Source organism: Aspergillus stella-maris (assembly GCF_047715825.1).
Source record: "Aspergillus stella-maris strain CBS 113639 unplaced genomic scaffold BDV14scaffold_92, whole genome shotgun sequence".
Lineage (NCBI taxonomy): Eukaryota > Fungi > Ascomycota > Eurotiomycetes > Eurotiales > Aspergillaceae > Aspergillus > Aspergillus stella-maris.
The window spans coordinates 57,052-72,573 of NW_027396886.1; the positions used below are offsets into that span (position 1 = coordinate 57,052).

The 15,522-nt window shown below is 50.7% G+C and overlaps 7 protein-coding genes across 7 annotated transcripts; 4 read left to right on the plus strand and 3 right to left on the minus strand.

The window, feature by feature from the left end:
* Nucleotides 1-234: 234 nt before the first annotated feature.
* BDV14DRAFT_157523 (cytochrome P450) lies at nucleotides 235-2,431 on the minus strand. The gene is made up of 4 exons (XM_073766688.1): nucleotides 1,692-2,431; nucleotides 864-1,621; nucleotides 682-800; nucleotides 235-623 (listed from the first exon to the last, which is right to left on the minus strand). The coding sequence occupies exons 1-4, from the start codon at nucleotides 2,058-2,060 to the stop codon at nucleotides 316-318; spliced, it is 1,554 nt and encodes a 517-aa protein (XP_073622799.1). The 5' UTR covers nucleotides 2,061-2,431; the 3' UTR covers nucleotides 235-315.
* Nucleotides 2,432-3,568: 1,137 nt separating this feature from the next.
* On the plus strand, nucleotides 3,569-6,654 carry BDV14DRAFT_183914 (glycerol-3-phosphate dehydrogenase GUT2). Its single transcript, XM_073770433.1, has 4 exons — nucleotides 3,569-4,499; nucleotides 4,555-4,814; nucleotides 4,877-6,205; nucleotides 6,258-6,654. The coding sequence occupies exons 1-4, from the start codon at nucleotides 4,060-4,062 to the stop codon at nucleotides 6,320-6,322; spliced, it is 2,094 nt and encodes a 697-aa protein (XP_073622800.1). The 5' UTR covers nucleotides 3,569-4,059; the 3' UTR covers nucleotides 6,323-6,654.
* Nucleotides 6,655-6,741: 87 nt separating this feature from the next.
* BDV14DRAFT_183921 (uncharacterized protein) lies at nucleotides 6,742-8,021 on the minus strand. Its single transcript, XM_073770434.1, has 2 exons — nucleotides 7,605-8,021; nucleotides 6,742-7,560 (listed from the first exon to the last, which is right to left on the minus strand). Exons 1-2 carry the CDS (start codon nucleotides 7,839-7,841, stop codon nucleotides 7,309-7,311), a joined length of 489 nt encoding a protein of 162 aa, XP_073622801.1. The 5' UTR covers nucleotides 7,842-8,021; the 3' UTR covers nucleotides 6,742-7,308.
* A 2,156-nt stretch (nucleotides 8,022-10,177) lies between these two features.
* BDV14DRAFT_157608 (putative Golgi matrix protein) lies at nucleotides 10,178-11,594 on the plus strand. Its single transcript, XM_073766690.1, has 4 exons — nucleotides 10,178-10,268; nucleotides 10,349-10,461; nucleotides 10,517-10,903; nucleotides 10,953-11,594. The coding sequence occupies exons 1-4, from the start codon at nucleotides 10,259-10,261 to the stop codon at nucleotides 11,487-11,489; spliced, it is 1,047 nt and encodes a 348-aa protein (XP_073622802.1). The 5' UTR covers nucleotides 10,178-10,258; the 3' UTR covers nucleotides 11,490-11,594.
* Nucleotides 11,357-12,389, plus strand: BDV14DRAFT_183926 (uncharacterized protein). Its single transcript, XM_073770435.1, has 3 exons — nucleotides 11,357-11,709; nucleotides 11,778-11,884; nucleotides 11,937-12,389. Exons 1-3 carry the CDS (start codon nucleotides 11,700-11,702, stop codon nucleotides 12,045-12,047), a joined length of 228 nt encoding a protein of 75 aa, XP_073622803.1. The 5' UTR covers nucleotides 11,357-11,699; the 3' UTR covers nucleotides 12,048-12,389.
* Nucleotides 12,390-13,508, plus strand: BDV14DRAFT_183928 (guanylate kinase). The gene is made up of 4 exons (XM_073770436.1): nucleotides 12,390-12,532; nucleotides 12,619-12,729; nucleotides 12,796-12,998; nucleotides 13,093-13,508. The coding sequence occupies exons 1-4, from the start codon at nucleotides 12,433-12,435 to the stop codon at nucleotides 13,363-13,365; spliced, it is 687 nt and encodes a 228-aa protein (XP_073622804.1). The 5' UTR covers nucleotides 12,390-12,432; the 3' UTR covers nucleotides 13,366-13,508.
* Nucleotides 13,509-15,521, minus strand: aspD (septin aspD). Its single transcript, XM_073770437.1, has 6 exons — nucleotides 15,061-15,521; nucleotides 14,875-15,003; nucleotides 14,743-14,824; nucleotides 14,552-14,689; nucleotides 14,274-14,487; nucleotides 13,509-14,223 (listed from the first exon to the last, which is right to left on the minus strand). The coding sequence occupies exons 1-6, from the start codon at nucleotides 15,188-15,190 to the stop codon at nucleotides 13,885-13,887; spliced, it is 1,032 nt and encodes a 343-aa protein (XP_073622805.1). The 5' UTR covers nucleotides 15,191-15,521; the 3' UTR covers nucleotides 13,509-13,884.
* Between the last annotated feature and the right edge of the window lies 1 nt (nucleotide 15,522).

Sequence of the window (15,522 nt, forward strand, 5' to 3'; positions counted from 1 at the left end):
GTCGCTGCTGGGTCGCGACTTTTGAATAATGGAGTTGTCTTTGGGTGCTTGGAATGGATAGGATGGTGTTTCGGACATTCGGATGGGAACGTGCCACGGACTGTAGGATAACACTCTCCAAAGTTGAGATAGTACGCAATATACTATGAGCATATAGCATCAATACTAATTAGACTGTTGATTGTACAACTTGAGCTCCTTCGAAGATTAGAAAGTGTTCTTTGATCATTCGACGATGGCATCATGTAATGTGCATAGGACGGATACAACACACTCATTCCACAAACGAGAACCAAAATAATCCATAAGGTGGACTCAAGTTAAAGCTTCCCTGAGCACCACCTCGTTCTTTGGAATAAATCTGACTTTATACTTCCTAGGTATCGCCACAAGACTAGTCGGATCGGAGTTGCCCTTTACGGGATGCCATTCGACCTTCTCGCCCGTCGGTTCAATGCGGAAGCTATTCAGAGTGCGCATAGAGACGAGGTAGAGCTCACGATTGGCGAGGAGCGAGCCAGCGCACATTCGGTAGCCCATTCCGTATGTGAACATGGGTGCATCGGGCTGCTCGAACCAGCGCTCGGGTCTGAACTCTTCTGGATCACTCCAGACATCGGGATCTGCGGAGATGTGAGTTTTCAGATTGACACGTGGATCCAGGGGGAGGGAGTGACTTACCCATATTGCACGCCCAGGAATTTAGGAAGAAAACGGTTCCTTTGGGGATTAATTTGCCTTCGTATGTGATGTCTTTTATTGAAGTGCGTGGTAGAGCGAGGCGAAGAACGGTGTAGTATCTAAAGGATATATTAGTTATGATCTTGACATGATTTCAGATAGCTTGATTGATAAGTAATTACCTGAGAAACTCCCTGACCAGTGCGACGACGTAAGCACATTTCTGGTCATCAGCGGAGTCACATAGTGGCTGATCTTCGCTGTACATTTCCTGAATAGCCCTGGCCGCCTTGTCTTGAATGTCGGGACGCTGGGCAAGGAGAGAGATACTCCAGGCGACAAGAGTGGTGACTGTGTCAAGGCCACCAGACAGCATGGTCAAACTGATAGAAGTGAGCTCTTCAGAGTTGAGCTTGGCCTCCTTGTCAAGGATAACATTGGCCTGGATGCAAGGCTTGTGAGTACCCTTTCTCATCCGATCGTCAAGGTCCCGGTTGAGCGCATTCAGATACTTGTCACGCCGATCTCTCATCTCCTTGGCCTTGTGGGAGTTTGTGCTGAACGGGTTCAATCGAAGAAGAGGTATATAATCCTGCAAGTTGCCCGTCGTGCTCCGGAATTTGCTAATTTCCTCTTCGACCTCTGTGATTTCATCGAAAAGATGCTCCTCCTGGGATGCTACACGTACGCCCCAGTTTAGTGTCAGAGCGAGGCTTAGACTAAGACGCTGTATCATGGCCATGGGGTCCACGGGTGCCTTTCCACCATTCCCATACTTGTAAAGCTCCGCCACGAATGCCTTGGACTCGACGTCCAGATGGGACACATATGACTCAACTGAGGGTCTATTGAGAGCTGAAGCCGCGCCCTTTCTGCGCCTCTTCAACGAATCGCTGTAGGGCGAAGTACCAATGGTTGTACCAGCTGTGTTTGAAACGATCTAAGCGCCGCTGTCAGCGATATTGAGTCGAAAAAGAGACGTGGGCGAGAAAGTGACAATATAAGCTTACTTTATGGAAAGTATAGAACTCAGGCCTGGAGCTTAAGGCTTGTGCGTTATGTCCCAAGAGAACTTTCGCAGTCGCAGCGGAGTTGATCACTATGACAGGAATGTTTCCCAGCTGAATTTGGTACACGGGGCCGTATGTCTTTGACCAGATGCGATACTGTTCGGCTGCATTTTTCCGTATCTGTGCGAGATTGCCAATCAAAGGCAGTCCAGATGGGCCCTTGAAGCCAGAAATACGAGCAGAGGAGCGAATGAATTCATTGATGATGATATAGAGGATTGGAACGATTAAAGCAATGATAGCCAAAGATCCCAGAGGATGCTCGACGACACGGGCGTTGACGAGTGACAGAACCTCTGCAATAGCCATACTGTTGCGTCTTATTTCTCAATCGTCCGTCTCGTGGTGATGTCTTGCCGTGCTGTGGTTGCTATTTAGTCAAAGCTTGCATGGCTGTGCAGATATATATACACATCAAGCCGCTCATATTAGGAATAGCTTTCGCAAAGGTCCGCGTAGAGAGGAACTTTTCCGTTGCGAACAGCGCTTTCCGACTCACGCAGCACAGTGAGATGGATTCCGAGCATCACAGATCACCCCGCATTTTGCCTCGACCTGGAGGAGAACTGGGGTAATGCATGCAAGCTTTAGAGATACGCCAGTCGTGATTCGCGGAGGGACACCCTCTTGTTGAGGGCAAACGAGGTCATTCCGCACTCCGGAACAATTCCGCCGAGCACCTGAAATCCGGGCGCAATTCCATGGTCCGTGGTCATTTAGGTGCCCGGGCGCCCTTTTTTTTCTGCGGTCTTTCAAGGTACCGATTGTCCAAGCGTTGGCGTATCACTATCTTGCTGATATCATTGATGGGGCGGTCGAAGCCTGCCGAGGCCCTGGCGGAGCTCGTTTGGGAAGATGCGATTTTCAAAGGTCGATTAGGTCGAGTTTCTTCACGAATTCATGTCTTCAGCCAAAGCTCTCCTGCAGCCGAGTCTGCTGATTGAGATAGTAAATCGTACGAAAGGATGTTGAAGATGCGCAATCTTGAGTAAGACAGGTTTGGTACCAACCAATGCCCCAGAGTCTGCGCAGGGGCATGAAGCTCGTTTTTGATGAACGAAAGCCATTGCCCAATGTTCGAATCGAATAGCGACCCGTGTTTCGAGATCCAGAAGAACAAAACATGGAAATTTGGAGACACGAGCCCTGGCGGCTCTTGGGTAAAGTGGGCGACGGCCGACGGGTGCTCACTGCTGTGTCACGGACGGGACTTGCGGCACCATTCGCGTGAAGGGATGGCCAGGGGCATCTTTGCGCCGGTTCCTGAGAGCGCCGAGCTGTGTTTTTGCATCGCGCGATACATTTCCAGACGGGCCACTGTGCTTGCTGTTCCTACACCGGTGGTCTGGTTTGAGTCCTACCGGGAGCACATTATCTTGTATCTACATCATTATATCATAGCTCCAGGACGGCATCAGAGCTTCCAAGATTATCGTCGGTAGTGGGTCGTTCCCAGCAAACCAGGCCGGAGATCATTGGGGAAGTCAAGGCGCGACTGGGAAGTTCTCGGCCCTCACCCCCGAGGTCGCTCGACAGACCTGCCTGTTTGGAGGGCGATTTGATCACGAGATGGCCAGGCTTTTCTCAAGGGATCGACTGCTGGGCTTTGATGTTCCTGAAATGCGCATGATCTATTATTATTGCCATTCCAGAATCTGGACTCGCACCCAAAAATCCTTTGCAGGTCACATGGACGCTGGGCCGAGTGGCAGCTGCCGACGGCGTGATTGGTGGGACGCGCAGGCTTTACGCCGTGAGCCCGTCATCGGTCCACTGTAATTGTGCTCCAATAGTCGCCCTGGCTGCAGCTGCTGGAACTTGGCAGGCTGAAAGGGTCAACCGGACAACTAACTGCCCTTCAAACGTCATGACGCAGTATAAGAGAATGGAAGGTTACCCGGTCTCTCCCACGTCTACTACTGTGACTGATATCCCCCTGCGCTTCCTTTTCTCCCATTGCATCTCTCCCTCCTCCATCACCTCAACCTACTTCCCTCGCCTCCTCCCTCTTCTCGCCGTCTCCTTCGCCCTTGTTCTGGCGCAGCTCTCCTAGATACCTCCCTCTCGCCAGGTATGCACAATCCGAGCCTCCCCCCATTCGCGCGATAATTAATCTGCCAATTGCCTGCCTGTAACCGTTCTGACTATTCTCCCCAGCTATCCCAGAGAACACCTCGCGGGATACAAGTCAGCGCGCAATCGCTCTCAATTGCGCAGACGCTCTCGCCGCCTCAGCGACAGCGCAACGTCAGCTGCGGCTAAATCCGGCTAAATTGCAGCTTCTTGATCTTACACATTTTCTCATACAATGGCTTCTCGTAATTCTCGCAGGATTCTGCGACCACTTCTTTACACCGGTGCCGCAGCCACTGTCGGTGCAGGCGCGCTTTACTTTTCATACCGTCCCCGCAACATTCCTGGCCTCGAAGCGCCTGCGGTGCCCCCGCCAGGCTACCAAGAGGGCAAACTTGTACCTCCAAGCTTCCCCAAGATCAAGTCGCGTTTGGAACAAATCCAAGATCTCAAGCGCAGTTCCTCTGGCGAAGATGCGGACGTCTATGACCTTCTCGTGATTGGTGGTGGCGCTACCGGATCCGGTATTGCGCTTGATGCCGCGACTCGTGGATTGAAGGTGGCAGTTGTTGAGCGAGATGACTTCAGTGCTGGAACGAGTAGTAAGAGTACTAAGCTTGTACACGGCGGTGTACGTTACTTGGAAAAGGCCGTTTGGGAGTTGGATTACAACCAGTCAGTTTACTCGCATTCCGCCCGCAAAACATTTCAGCCGAATTAACGTATACAGGTACAAACTGGTGAAGGAAGCCCTGAGGGAGCGTAAATACTTTCTCAACACCGCTCCTCATCTCTCTAGTTGGCTGCCGATTATGGTGCCAGTTCAGAAGTGGTGGCAGGTCCCTTACTTCTGGGCTGGTACTAAAGCCTATGATTGGCTGGCTGGTTCCGAGGGAATCGAGAGCTCTTACTTCTTGCCGAAGAGTAAGGCCATCGAAGCTTTCCCTATGCTTAGAAAGGACAATGTTCTGGGTGCCATGGTTTACTACGGTATGTGTTGTCGGATTTCTGAATCGTCACGCCGAATTGGGACTAATGAGCTTTTCATGTAGATGGCGCTCACAACGACTCCCGAATGAACGTTTCGCTGGCAATGACGGCTGCCCTCTACGGCAGCACCGTCGTCAACCACATGGAGGTCACCGGTCTGTCGAAGGATGCTTCGGGCAGGCTCAACGGTGCTATGGTCCGGGACGTGATTCCTGCTAAGGATGGCAAGGAGGCGGAGCAGATTCCCATTAGGGCAAGAGGTATCATCAACGCCACTGGTCCGTTCACCGACTCTATCAGAAAGATGGACGAGCCCGATGTGAAGGAGATCGTGGCCCCTAGTTCTGGTGTGCACGTCATCCTTCCCGGCTACTACAGCCCTTCGAACATGGGTCTTATTGACCCGTCTACATCGGACGGTCGCGTTATCTTCTTTCTCCCATGGCACGGAAACACCATCGCCGGTACTACCGATGCTCCTACGGAAATTACTGCCCAGCCCCAACCCTCCGAGAAGGACATTAACTGGATTCTTAAGGAAATCCGCGGATACCTGGCACCGGACATCAACGTTGACCGATCCGACGTGCTCGCTGCCTGGTCCGGAATCCGACCCCTTGTTCGTGACCCCAAGGTGAAGAGCTCCCAGGCTCTGGTCCGTAACCACCTTATCTCCGTCTCTAACTCGGGTCTGTTGACCTGCGCCGGAGGAAAGTGGACTACATACCGCCAGATGGCCGAAGAGGCTGTTGACGAGGCTGTCAATGAGTTCAAGCTCAAGCCCCGCGAGACCAGTGACGCTCCGGACATCAGTGGTGTCGGTGGACGCGGTTTGGTCGCCGACCATGCTTCGCTTGATGGTTCATGCCAGACCCACCAGGTTCGCCTTATCGGAGCTCACGGCTGGTCCAAGACTCTCTTCATCAACCTCATCCAACACTACGGTCTTGAGACCGATGTTGCTAGGCACCTGACGACTTCATACGGAGACCGCGCGTGGCAGGTGGCGGCATTGTCTGCCCCCACGCAGACCCGCTTCCCCGTCCGTGGTGAGCGCATCTCAGCCCTCTACCCCTTCGTTGACGGAGAGATCCGTTATGCCGTCCGCCACGAATACGCTCAGACTGCCGTTGATGTGATCGCCCGCAGAACCCGCCTGGCCTTCCTGAACGCTCAAGCTGCCCTTGAGGCGCTTCCCACAGTCATCGATCTTATGGGCGAGGAACTGAGCTGGGACAGTGGCCGTAAGGAAGTCGAGTGGAAGGACAGCCTGCAATACCTGGCGTCGATGGGCTTGGCCCCTGACCTCCTCAACGTTTCCCGGGACCAAGTTGAGGGCGGCAAGGTCAAGCAGCTGCTTGCTAGTGAGCGGGGTGCTTTCACACGAGCTGGTAAGTACAGCATTTATCTTTATAACTATCTCAGCACTAATCATTTTCGCAGAACCCCCTGCCGACGTGCTTGGGCACAACCCTGTGATGGGCAGCGAGGCCGGTGCCAACAAATAGACGTGGATGATTCTTTTTATTTCTTCTTAAAATACCTTGTGATAAATAATAGACAATGTACATTATTTAAACCTTCACGTTGGAAACGCGCAAACCCGGTAGTACGACTTTGACATGTAGCCTAGGGTTGAAAGACAGACATTCTTCACATTTTCCCTTTATTTTTCTGCACTTAGATCTCCAATCATCATTTTTCAAAGACATAGCACCCTGATACACCACATAGCTAGGCTTATTAATTGATATATCAAACAGAGGATCAATAATTGGACAGAGAGCTGAGGTGTTCGATCCCCAAGCTCGAGATCGAATCAACGGGTCCGACTAAGCCTCGGCCGAAAACTGGTATGACGTCTTAAGCTCACATTAGGCCCGCGGCGACAGGTGTCAGCCGATTATGACATCTTTCACCCGCGCCGCTTAGAAGAAAGTACCTCTACCCACGTACTCGCAAAGTCGCAGAAGTATCGCATTCTGTCGCGTGTTGATTGTATGATTCCTGTTTCTAGAGATTTTTTGACGGACATTCGTCAAAGATTTTTGAGATATTTCTTGTCAATCCCTACGCTTAGGACACGTCTCTAAGAGCAGCTGCTTTTTAATGCGACAGCTGAATGAGGACCCGGAATCGGCGGGTACGTTGCCTAGGTAGTGTTTATTATATGAAGAGAACAAGCGCAAGGTCATGCAATGTCATGAGTATATAGCTGCCACCAAAGGGTATTACGGTGTACTCGAAAGTAGTAGAGGATGCTTTTTGTAAATGCCGAGAGGAAGAAAGACGAAAAGAAAGAAATGCAATGTGGAAAAAGGAAGACAGAACACAAAGATAGATCCCCGAAACTCCTCCCTGTACATGATGGACCCGCTGCTTTGTTCGAGACGTCCAAAAAATCTGACCAGATTGAGAAGAAGACTGGAAACTTCGAATCCAGAATGCACACATGATTGTTCTGCAGCATAAGTCGTTGCGGTTTGGTCGGAGACTACCAGAGTCGATCCGATACCGAGAATATTAAGCACATTATGCAACTGTTCAAGCGTTCGTTGTGCTTGAGTTGCTCGTAGAGGTCCATCGCCTTCAAGGGGTCGGCGCTCCTGGGCGCAATTGCGGAAATTCGAGAATGAGTCGGCGACCCAGGCGGACAATGATAGCAACATAAGGTCATGTTGCTAGGCGTTCGATGGCGATAGAAGGCGACGATAAATCGTGCTATGACTTGCCCGACCCTGAAGGTCTCTCTGAATAGTTGTCCCAAAACCGAGCTACGGCTTTTCGCACGGTTTCCTTGTTTTTTGCGATCTTCTCGTAGTGTTGCCGGTAATAGTTGAAGAGAGCGAATTCATGTCGGTTGAGCAAGTAGTTCGGATTCCCTTCGACCTTTCGCCATAATGCGTCGCGCGCTGAGGCTAGAAGCTCTCCATCCCGACCTTCGAGAGCGGCTTTATCGCCATTTCGGGCGGCATTCAACGCCCTCATATAAACGGGTTCGTCATCGGATGACGTTGGGTTCGCCATTTAAGCTAGGGTATATAGTATGTCTGCGATAATTGGACAGCGTTGTCGCAGGCTTGATAACACGGTAATTGGAGGTAGTAGGCGGAAGAAGAAGCAATTAAAGGATTCTGCAGGAGAAGTAAAGGTTCTTGAGAAAAAGAAGGAAAGGAAAGAAAGAAAAAGAATAGTTGATTGGAAATCCCGGTGGGCATGGTTCTTTGCAGGCCCCGGACCTTGCCAAATTAATGCATTGAAAGGTGGAGCAGGGGTGATGTGGGCAAATCGTGGATCAAGTCCTTTCGTTACAGGAACACAACGGCTTGGGAAGAAAGGGAAAAAAAAGTTTGCTGGGGTATCAGTAGTAGTAAAGCCTCTAGAATTTCGTTCTACTTCCAGATCAGAGATGGGTCCGCACTCGCAGACAATTCGTCGCTGGGTCATGCCAAAGAATGCAAGTGAGGCTGCCACACGAAGGGGATTGAGAGACGCCGGAACTGCCGAATCTGAGCCGTCACTAGGATTTGGACCAGAATGGAGAACTCTCGGGAAATAACAGGAGCAATTGTCCTGTAACTGTTCCTCCAGAAAGGTGAATGGCCATGTGGCAGGTGGGGTTTTGTACGGGCTCACCCGCTGTAGCAGCGCCTCGTAAGGTCCTTAATAAGCCCGAGTATCGCCCTTGGCGTAACGGTTTTGGGCGGTTTTGGGTGTGTTTGAGCCTGCGAGGTGGGCTAGGGTTGGCCCAGTGTGGTTCCGGCCGTCTTGGGGTGAAACTGGAAGCATGTCGCGAGCCGCTTTGAGACAGGCTAGCTATCGATTATCATGCCTGCTGTTGTCTGAACGACTGTCTTGTGATTATCGACTGCCTTCATGGATCATGCTTGCTCATGCCCAGCGAACCATAATGGGGGCTCGACACACCCTCAAAGCTGGGTTGCAGCACTAAATGCTTGGTCTGTCAACGGTTTCGGACATGGGGGGAGAGACCGAAGGATGTCAATTGTCAAAGGATCAGGAATAGTAACGTCTAAGAAAGTTTATTTTGTTTGACGACTCAGACGGGCGATGTCTGCAGAAAACGACTGGAGCAGAGGCTGCGGACAAACTCCCAAATCCATTCTGTTGGTGGAGCAGCAGGGGAAGCTATTCCGTCTCCATCCGCAAGCCAGAAGCCCAGAATGACTCGCATATCGCCAGGAGCTTTTTGGGCCTATCATGTGCTCGTGCTTCTTTTGCTTGAAGCTGGCTGTAATCTCCTCTTCAATGTAGTGTATCACACTGGCCTCTCACCGATTTATGCATAATTAGTAGTCTTGCATGAAGCATTTGCAGTGTTTTATTTCTCCTGGGATGAACCCTGTTCGGCGAGGTCAAGGGCCCGAGTCAAGACTTGGGGTGAGGCTGTTGGTTGTTCGCGGCTGCCAAAGTACGCCGTTATGACCAAAGTACCTTGCGTAGCGCTAACAGCTGAGCCTTGGGATTGGCTGTAAGAATACTAACTACACTATACTGAAAATACGTATAGATAGGTAGTCAAAGGATTATTTCTTTTGATATTTCCTTTATCCAGATACATACCCCATGTGTGATATTAGGATGCAGCTTCCCCCAGGTGCCATGTACTTTAAGATTCAAGACCCAGGTCCCTTCCCTGTCCTATGAGTTCGGTGGCCGGGCTCTGATGGAAAGCCGGGATAAGCCTGGATAGGCCGAAACGTCCCCCAGTCGCCTTGCCCTCAGGGATCAGAGTCGATCGTGATATCGAAATGTAGGATCGGATAGATATCTACTGCAACTGCCGAAGGATTATCGCTCTTCGCCCTCGCTCAAACTCGAGGCTCGGCGCTGGGGGGAGGACTCCGGAGGAGACTTGAACGTCGAATTGGAGGCTTTGGTCTTCTCGAAGCTATCGCCTTCACTAACAGAGTCCCGCCTTCACAATAATGCAATGTCTTCTCCACTGAAGTAGCTATCTTCGAGAATGAAGGTCTTGATTTTATCGTGTCATTTGCGCATAGATGAGAAAAAAGTCCCTCGGCGAATATTTTCATAGTCCGAACCCTGGTTCGTCTAAACTCTCTGGGATTATATCAGACCTGGCACGTGCCTTGAAAGTCATCTCCTGCGGCCATGGTAGAAACCAAGCTTTTCCAGCGGTCGATTCACCAGCTCTACATGTCGCATCTGCTGAAACGCGCCATTTCAATAGACGGAAAGACATTGTCAAAGATAGGCCGCCGCTGGTTGCTGGTGCCGTGAGGCAGTCGCCAAATTAGAGGGAAATTTGGTACAGTAAGCGAGCGGAAGCGCTGGGCAACGCGAACATTGAACCGCGCTAGTGATGTTGACAGCTATGGCCGCCAACCTGTTGCTTTCATTGAATATCACCACTCCTCGTCAACCCCAAAAGTTCCCCGCTGTCGTCGGAATCCGATAAAATGCCCGAGAGTATGTCTTCCAATTAAATCTCTGGTTAATTCTCCTTCGTACTGTCACAGTACCCTTTCTAACTCGTGCCTCCTGAGCAGGTGGGAAATCCAAGAACAAGAAGAAGAACAAGGCTCACGCCGAATCTGCCGAACATGATGCGGTTAAAGCAGATAACGCGAATAACGAGACAAAGAAGCCAATGGAAACCAATGTATTATTGCCCCCAAGTTTCTACCACATTACTGGATGCTAAGGTTGTATGAAAGGATGTACAACCGGACACGACCGAAGACTCCGATTCCGAACGAATAGAGGTCCAGAAAGACTCAGACGCAAACTCGAACGATGATGGACATCCCGAACATGACTCCGATGACTCAAGATCTCGATCGCCGATTTTAGAAGCTCTCCGATCCAAGGATCGGTTTGAGGCCCTCGTAAAAGAACGCGACTCTTTACGAGTAGAAGTGACCGACATGCGAAAATCCTTGGAAGAAATCCAGTCGAAGCATAACACGGATATGGAGGCTCTACAAAGCAACCTAGACGATGCGGAGAGTAAAAAGGAGCATGCGGAATCCCAATACCGCGGCTTACTTGAACGAGTGAACACCATCAAGGCTCAACTAGGTGAACGTCTCAAAGAAGATGCCGTATGGATACTAGAAAACTCACTACCATGTTCTCGCTAACATCATCTAGGAGGAGATTGCCCAAGCGAGATCGAGAATCGAGCATCTGGAGGAACAAAATTCCAGCGCGAAAGAAGAATACGAGTCAAAAGTGTCGAACCTCTCAGGGGAAAATCAGCGTCTAGAGAAGGAGATTGCTGAACTACGAGACCGAACGAACTTGTCGCAACAGAACTGGCTAAGAGAGAAAGACGACCTCTTGGAGCAAGAATCATATCTGCATTCCGAGTTCGAACAAGCGAAAGAGGCAATGCATAATTGGGAAGTCCTCGCCATGGAGGAGCGTTCGATCAGAGAGAACCTAGGCGAGAAAATTATAGATCTGGAGGAACGATTGTCCACCGTGAAAGACGCATATGAGAAAGTATCTGCCGAGCGTGACTCTCAAACAGCGACTGTGGATGGGTTACAGCGAGCTCTACAAGAAATACAAACCGGTGAGTTTTCCATCTGGTCCTCAGCTTTGACGGCGGCTGATTGTCCGCAGCGCGCAAGCAGGAGTTGCGTGAGATTGTCGAGAGCTCCGATACCCAGCTCGAGGAACTGAAACAGGCACTCGACGACGCCAAATCGAAAGAGTCTGAGGCAGAGAAGTCTCTCCATAATATCGAGCTGGAGCTCGAAAGAGTTCGGCCATTCGAGAAGGAGGTTAGAGAGAAGAACCTCCTGATCGGCAAGCTTAGACATGAGGCGGTGACTTTAAACGACCATTTGACGAAAGCTCTGCGGTTCCTGAAAAAGGGAAAACCTGAAGATAATGTTGATCGGTGAGTCACTTACCCATTGACTCCGTCGTTGAGCTTTTGTAATATCTATACTAATAACGCGCAAACAGACATATCGTCACGAATCATTTATTGCACTTCCTTGCGCTTGATCGGTCAGATCCGAAGAAGTTCCAGATCTTACAACTTATCGCCGCGCTCCTGGGGTGGTCTGATGGTAAGCCTCAGATAAAAACCTAGATTGGAACTGGTCACTGATAATCCTCTAGAACAACGAGAGCAGGCCGGGCTGGCTCGTCCGGGAGCGTCAGGCGGGACTTCTGCTAAGCTCCGGGTGCCGGGATCACCTATGTATCGCACACCCAGCACCCCGACACTAGCAACTGAATTCATGGATAACGGCACAACGAGTAAAGAGTCGCTTGCAGAGCTTTGGTCAAACTTTCTTGAACAAGAGTCACAGGCTTCTTCCCAGGATAACAGCCAGTCGGCGAGATAAAGTTGAGCCTACACATGAAACAACGAGCGTACTAGCTCGCTACCCTAAAGGGATACAGCATACCATAATAAACAGATTCAACCTTTGACCGGCTCTTCGGCGAGCAGTGTTCAAATCGTACCTTATACCAAGTTCCCACTGCTGCGGCTGAAAACAGTAAAAGTGTGGAGTACGTCCCTTGCCCCGGATCTCACCGCCTTGAAAGTCTGTAAAAAACATAGGTCGTCTGAAGGCAAAGTTGCCCCTCTACCAGACGCCTTTGGCATATGCATACGTTTTCGAGATTCCGTCCATTTCTGTCGCTATCCGATAGGCATTTCACTCTGTTACTGCGCTCCCTAGTTTCTATCATGGCTACCAGTGCAGGTGCGAACCCCCTGAAGTTCCAAGCCGCAGTCCACCGCTATTGTCTTCACTTTTGCGATTTCACTAACAATGAGTCAACAATTTAGTACAAAAGTTCCGCCCCGTAGTAGTGTCAGGGCCCTCCGGAACGGGCAAATCAACACTGCTCACTCGACTTTTCAAAGAGGTTCCCGACACCTTCGGCTTTTCCATCTCGCGTTCGTGAAGACCCGACTCGCTTTCCCCTTGAGCCTAAGCAAGAAGCGTCCCTAACGAATCACCAGACACTACCAGGGCCCCTCGACCCGGCGAGCAGCACGGCCGTGAATATTACTTCACCACAAAGGAGGACTTCCTCGACCTCGTCAGCAAGAATGGCTTCATTGAGCATGCGCAATTCGGCGGAAACCACTACGGCACGAGCGTGCAAGCCGTGAAGAATATCGCCGAGAAGGAGAGGATCTGTATTTTGGATATTGAGATGGAGGTAGGTGGTCTTCCTGGATTTATCTGCTGGCGTCAAAGCACAAGGAAAGTCAGCGAGTGATCGTGACTAACGGGTGCCATTCCAATGCGAACAGGGTGTGAAACAAGTGAAGAAGACCGACTTGAATGCGCGATTCGTATTCCTCGCCCCGCCATCTATCGAAGAGCTCGAACGGAGACTGCGGGGCCGCGGCACCGAGACCGAGGACAGTCTGCAGAAGCGGTTGACGCAGGCCACGAATGAGCTTGAGTACTCTAGACAGCCTGGCGCGCACGACAAGGTCATCGTCAACGATGACCTCGAGACCGCATACAAGGAGTTGAAGGAGTACATCGTTGATGGCGGGAAGTTTGGGTCCGAGGCATGAATGATCACAGCGTTGAGATTTTGGATAGTTCTACTGCTGTTACTACGGCATACTTTGATTTCTTTTACAATACCTACTCGCATCTATCGAGCTTGCGCTAGCTACCGCGAATAAAGAGCGCTAGAGAATATACTTAGAGATATATTTCCCTGGAACCTGAGAATTAAGGAAATTAAGTACATAAAACGAGGAGATTCGACGTTAGCGCTCTCGTGCTAGTTCTTTTTTCGGGTGTGCGCAAGACGAGATCGTAAGGAAAATCAAGGTAAGCCCAGTCATTCTCCCTGTTCGAGGGAAAGGATAACAATGAATATACGAAAAAGCCTGGAGTTAAATAGGGATATCTGTAAGAGCATGCTGGTAAGGAAGTGGATGGTGATGTGGAATCCGGCGGGTGAGAATAGAACGAAGCGGATCTGTGAGGGCTGTCCTCTGACTCGTTCGCGTTTGCAGCGCAGCTGATACCAAAAGACTGTGCTTGATGAATGAAGATTTTATTCCTCGTCATTACACACCCAATTAGTAGCCGTTCATCGTAACCCGCTGTGAGTTACGGCTCAACTCGCGGTCAGCAGAAGGGCTGATCGGCCGGCTGCCGCCAGTGTGGCCGCCAGCAGCACTGCTTTCTTTCAGAGCCAGAAGTTGCTTGGCACGGAAAGTCTCGTAGTGGATTTGGCTGGTCGTTTCGATAAGGTCCTGGAGGTGGGTACGGGTAAGGAAATTCCGCAGAGAAACGAATTCGCAGTGGCTCTCATCCTCAACATTGATCACACCCCAGCGGTTCTGGCGTCCGCGGACGGGCTGGCCGTTGACAACGATCGTCCTCTCGCTTCCAACCACGGCAAAGGGGATGATATCCTGACCAACAGTTAGGTAAAAGATAGTGTTTGATACCACAAAACTCGTACCTTGATGCGAGCGTTCACAGCACGCTCCTCATCGTCGAGCTCATCGTTATCGTAGGGGTACATCTTGAGGTTGTGGAAGGCGAACTCCTCCTTGATGCGTTCCTTGAAGGCCTGGCGTTCCTCGAGCGTAAGCGAATCGGCTTTGGCGATGACAGGCACGACATTGACGACGTCGGATAGCTTCTTCAGGACGACGATATCGATAGGCTTGAGACTATTCGAGTGAACAATTAGTTTCACTTATTCTGCATGTCGTACAAGCAACTCCAAGAACTCACGCATGGCCAGAAGGCTGAATGAAGAACAGACAGCAGTGAATACGGGTATCTTGAATGTAGCGGTCACGCTGAGCAGTGAGCTCTTTGCGAAGGTATGCGGAGTGCTGGTCCTTGATGTATTTGACGATTGGGTCCCAGCTGGCCATGTGTTAGCTTAAATCCTCGGAAGCGCTATTAGTATAATTTCCTACCATCGGTCGTTGTTCACTTGATCTCCGTAGCCGGGAGTGTCGACAATGTTGAGCCTGAGACGGACACCGTTTTCCTCAATGACTGGAGCGTCGTTAGATAATCGAACCGGTCTCAGATCGGAGTCCACCTACTATGGGAAACGGTCTGGATCTCTGTGGTCGAGCGCACGGGCTCATTGGGAGTCAAACGACCCTTGGAGTCGATCAGGTGGGAAGCGAAAATGGTGTTGATCAAAGTAGACTTTCCAAGACCAGTCTGGCCTATATTGCTCGAGTTAGCAGGACACACCTGGCCAGATCGCCGAGCGCTGTACTCACCAACACACATGACATTGAATTGGAAACCACGCTTCAACAGCTTCTTCTCGATCTGAGAAGTAATGCTGTCGAAACCGACGTGGCTCCTAGGGAAGACGGCGGCGGATGGGGGCGAGCTTGCGGTGGCCATGGTGGTGCAAGGGGGATCTGAAGACACGGTTTGGGAGCGAATGGGATAGTCAATGGCAAGAGCCGGGGATGAAAACGAGTGAATCGAAGAATTGAACAGAGAAGGTCACAAGGAGAACCTAGTCTTTGCAGAAGCCGGACTTTACCCCAACAAACGAGCCAGTCTGATATCGATTGAGAGGGAGGGAGCAGCCATGATAGTCCCGACCCCCTTTAATTGTTGTCACCACTCAGGGGTGCTCTAACCCCCTTTGGGTTTAGCGTATCTCCAGATCCAAACCCAGCAAACCGCAGGTCACTCGGAAAAGCTTCAATTTGCGACTTTCTGGTAAC

Excerpts from the sequence above, each read along its gene's own strand:
- BDV14DRAFT_157523 (XM_073766688.1), bottom strand. The coding sequence starts at position 2,060 with ATGGCTATTGCAGAGGTTCTGTCACTCGTCAACGCCCGTGTCGTCGAG. Across the intron at positions 801-863 it reads CTGGTCAGGGAGTTTCTCAG|ATACTACACCGTTCTTCGCC; the intron begins GTAATTACTTAT and ends TATATCCTTTAG. Across the intron at positions 624-681 it reads TTCCTGGGCGTGCAATATGG|ATCCCGATGTCTGGAGTGAT; the intron begins GTAAGTCACTCC and ends ACATCTCCGCAG.
- BDV14DRAFT_183914 (XM_073770433.1), top strand. The coding sequence starts at position 4,060 with ATGGCTTCTCGTAATTCTCGCAGGATTCTGCGACCACTTCTTTACACC. Across the intron at positions 4,500-4,554 it reads TGGGAGTTGGATTACAACCA|GTACAAACTGGTGAAGGAAG; the intron begins GTCAGTTTACTC and ends TAACGTATACAG. Across the intron at positions 6,206-6,257 it reads GGGTGCTTTCACACGAGCTG|AACCCCCTGCCGACGTGCTT; the intron begins GTAAGTACAGCA and ends TCATTTTCGCAG.
- BDV14DRAFT_183921 (XM_073770434.1), bottom strand. The coding sequence starts at position 7,841 with ATGGCGAACCCAACGTCATCCGATGACGAACCCGTTTATATGAGGGCG. Across the intron at positions 7,561-7,604 it reads TCGCAAAAAACAAGGAAACC|ACCTTCAGGGTCGGGCAAGT; the intron begins GTGCGAAAAGCC and ends CTATTCAGAGAG.
- BDV14DRAFT_157608 (XM_073766690.1), top strand. Across the intron at positions 10,462-10,516 it reads AGAAGCCAATGGAAACCAAT|GATGTACAACCGGACACGAC; the intron begins GTATTATTGCCC and ends GTTGTATGAAAG. Across the intron at positions 10,904-10,952 it reads AACGTCTCAAAGAAGATGCC|GAGGAGATTGCCCAAGCGAG; the intron begins GTATGGATACTA and ends AACATCATCTAG.
- BDV14DRAFT_183926 (XM_073770435.1), top strand. Across the intron at positions 11,885-11,936 it reads GCTCCTGGGGTGGTCTGATG|AACAACGAGAGCAGGCCGGG; the intron begins GTAAGCCTCAGA and ends ATAATCCTCTAG.
- BDV14DRAFT_183928 (XM_073770436.1), top strand. The coding sequence starts at position 12,433 with ATGCATACGTTTTCGAGATTCCGTCCATTTCTGTCGCTATCCGATAGG. Across the intron at positions 12,533-12,618 it reads TATCATGGCTACCAGTGCAG|TACAAAAGTTCCGCCCCGTA; the intron begins GTGCGAACCCCC and ends TCAACAATTTAG. Across the intron at positions 12,730-12,795 it reads CTTCGGCTTTTCCATCTCGC|ACACTACCAGGGCCCCTCGA; the intron begins GTTCGTGAAGAC and ends ACGAATCACCAG.
- aspD (XM_073770437.1), bottom strand. The coding sequence starts at position 15,190 with ATGGCCACCGCAAGCTCGCCCCCATCCGCCGCCGTCTTCCCTAGGAGC. Across the intron at positions 14,825-14,874 it reads GATCCAGACCGTTTCCCATA|TCATTGAGGAAAACGGTGTC; the intron begins GTAGGTGGACTC and ends ACGACGCTCCAG. Across the intron at positions 14,224-14,273 it reads CTGTGAACGCTCGCATCAAG|GATATCATCCCCTTTGCCGT; the intron begins GTACGAGTTTTG and ends ACTGTTGGTCAG.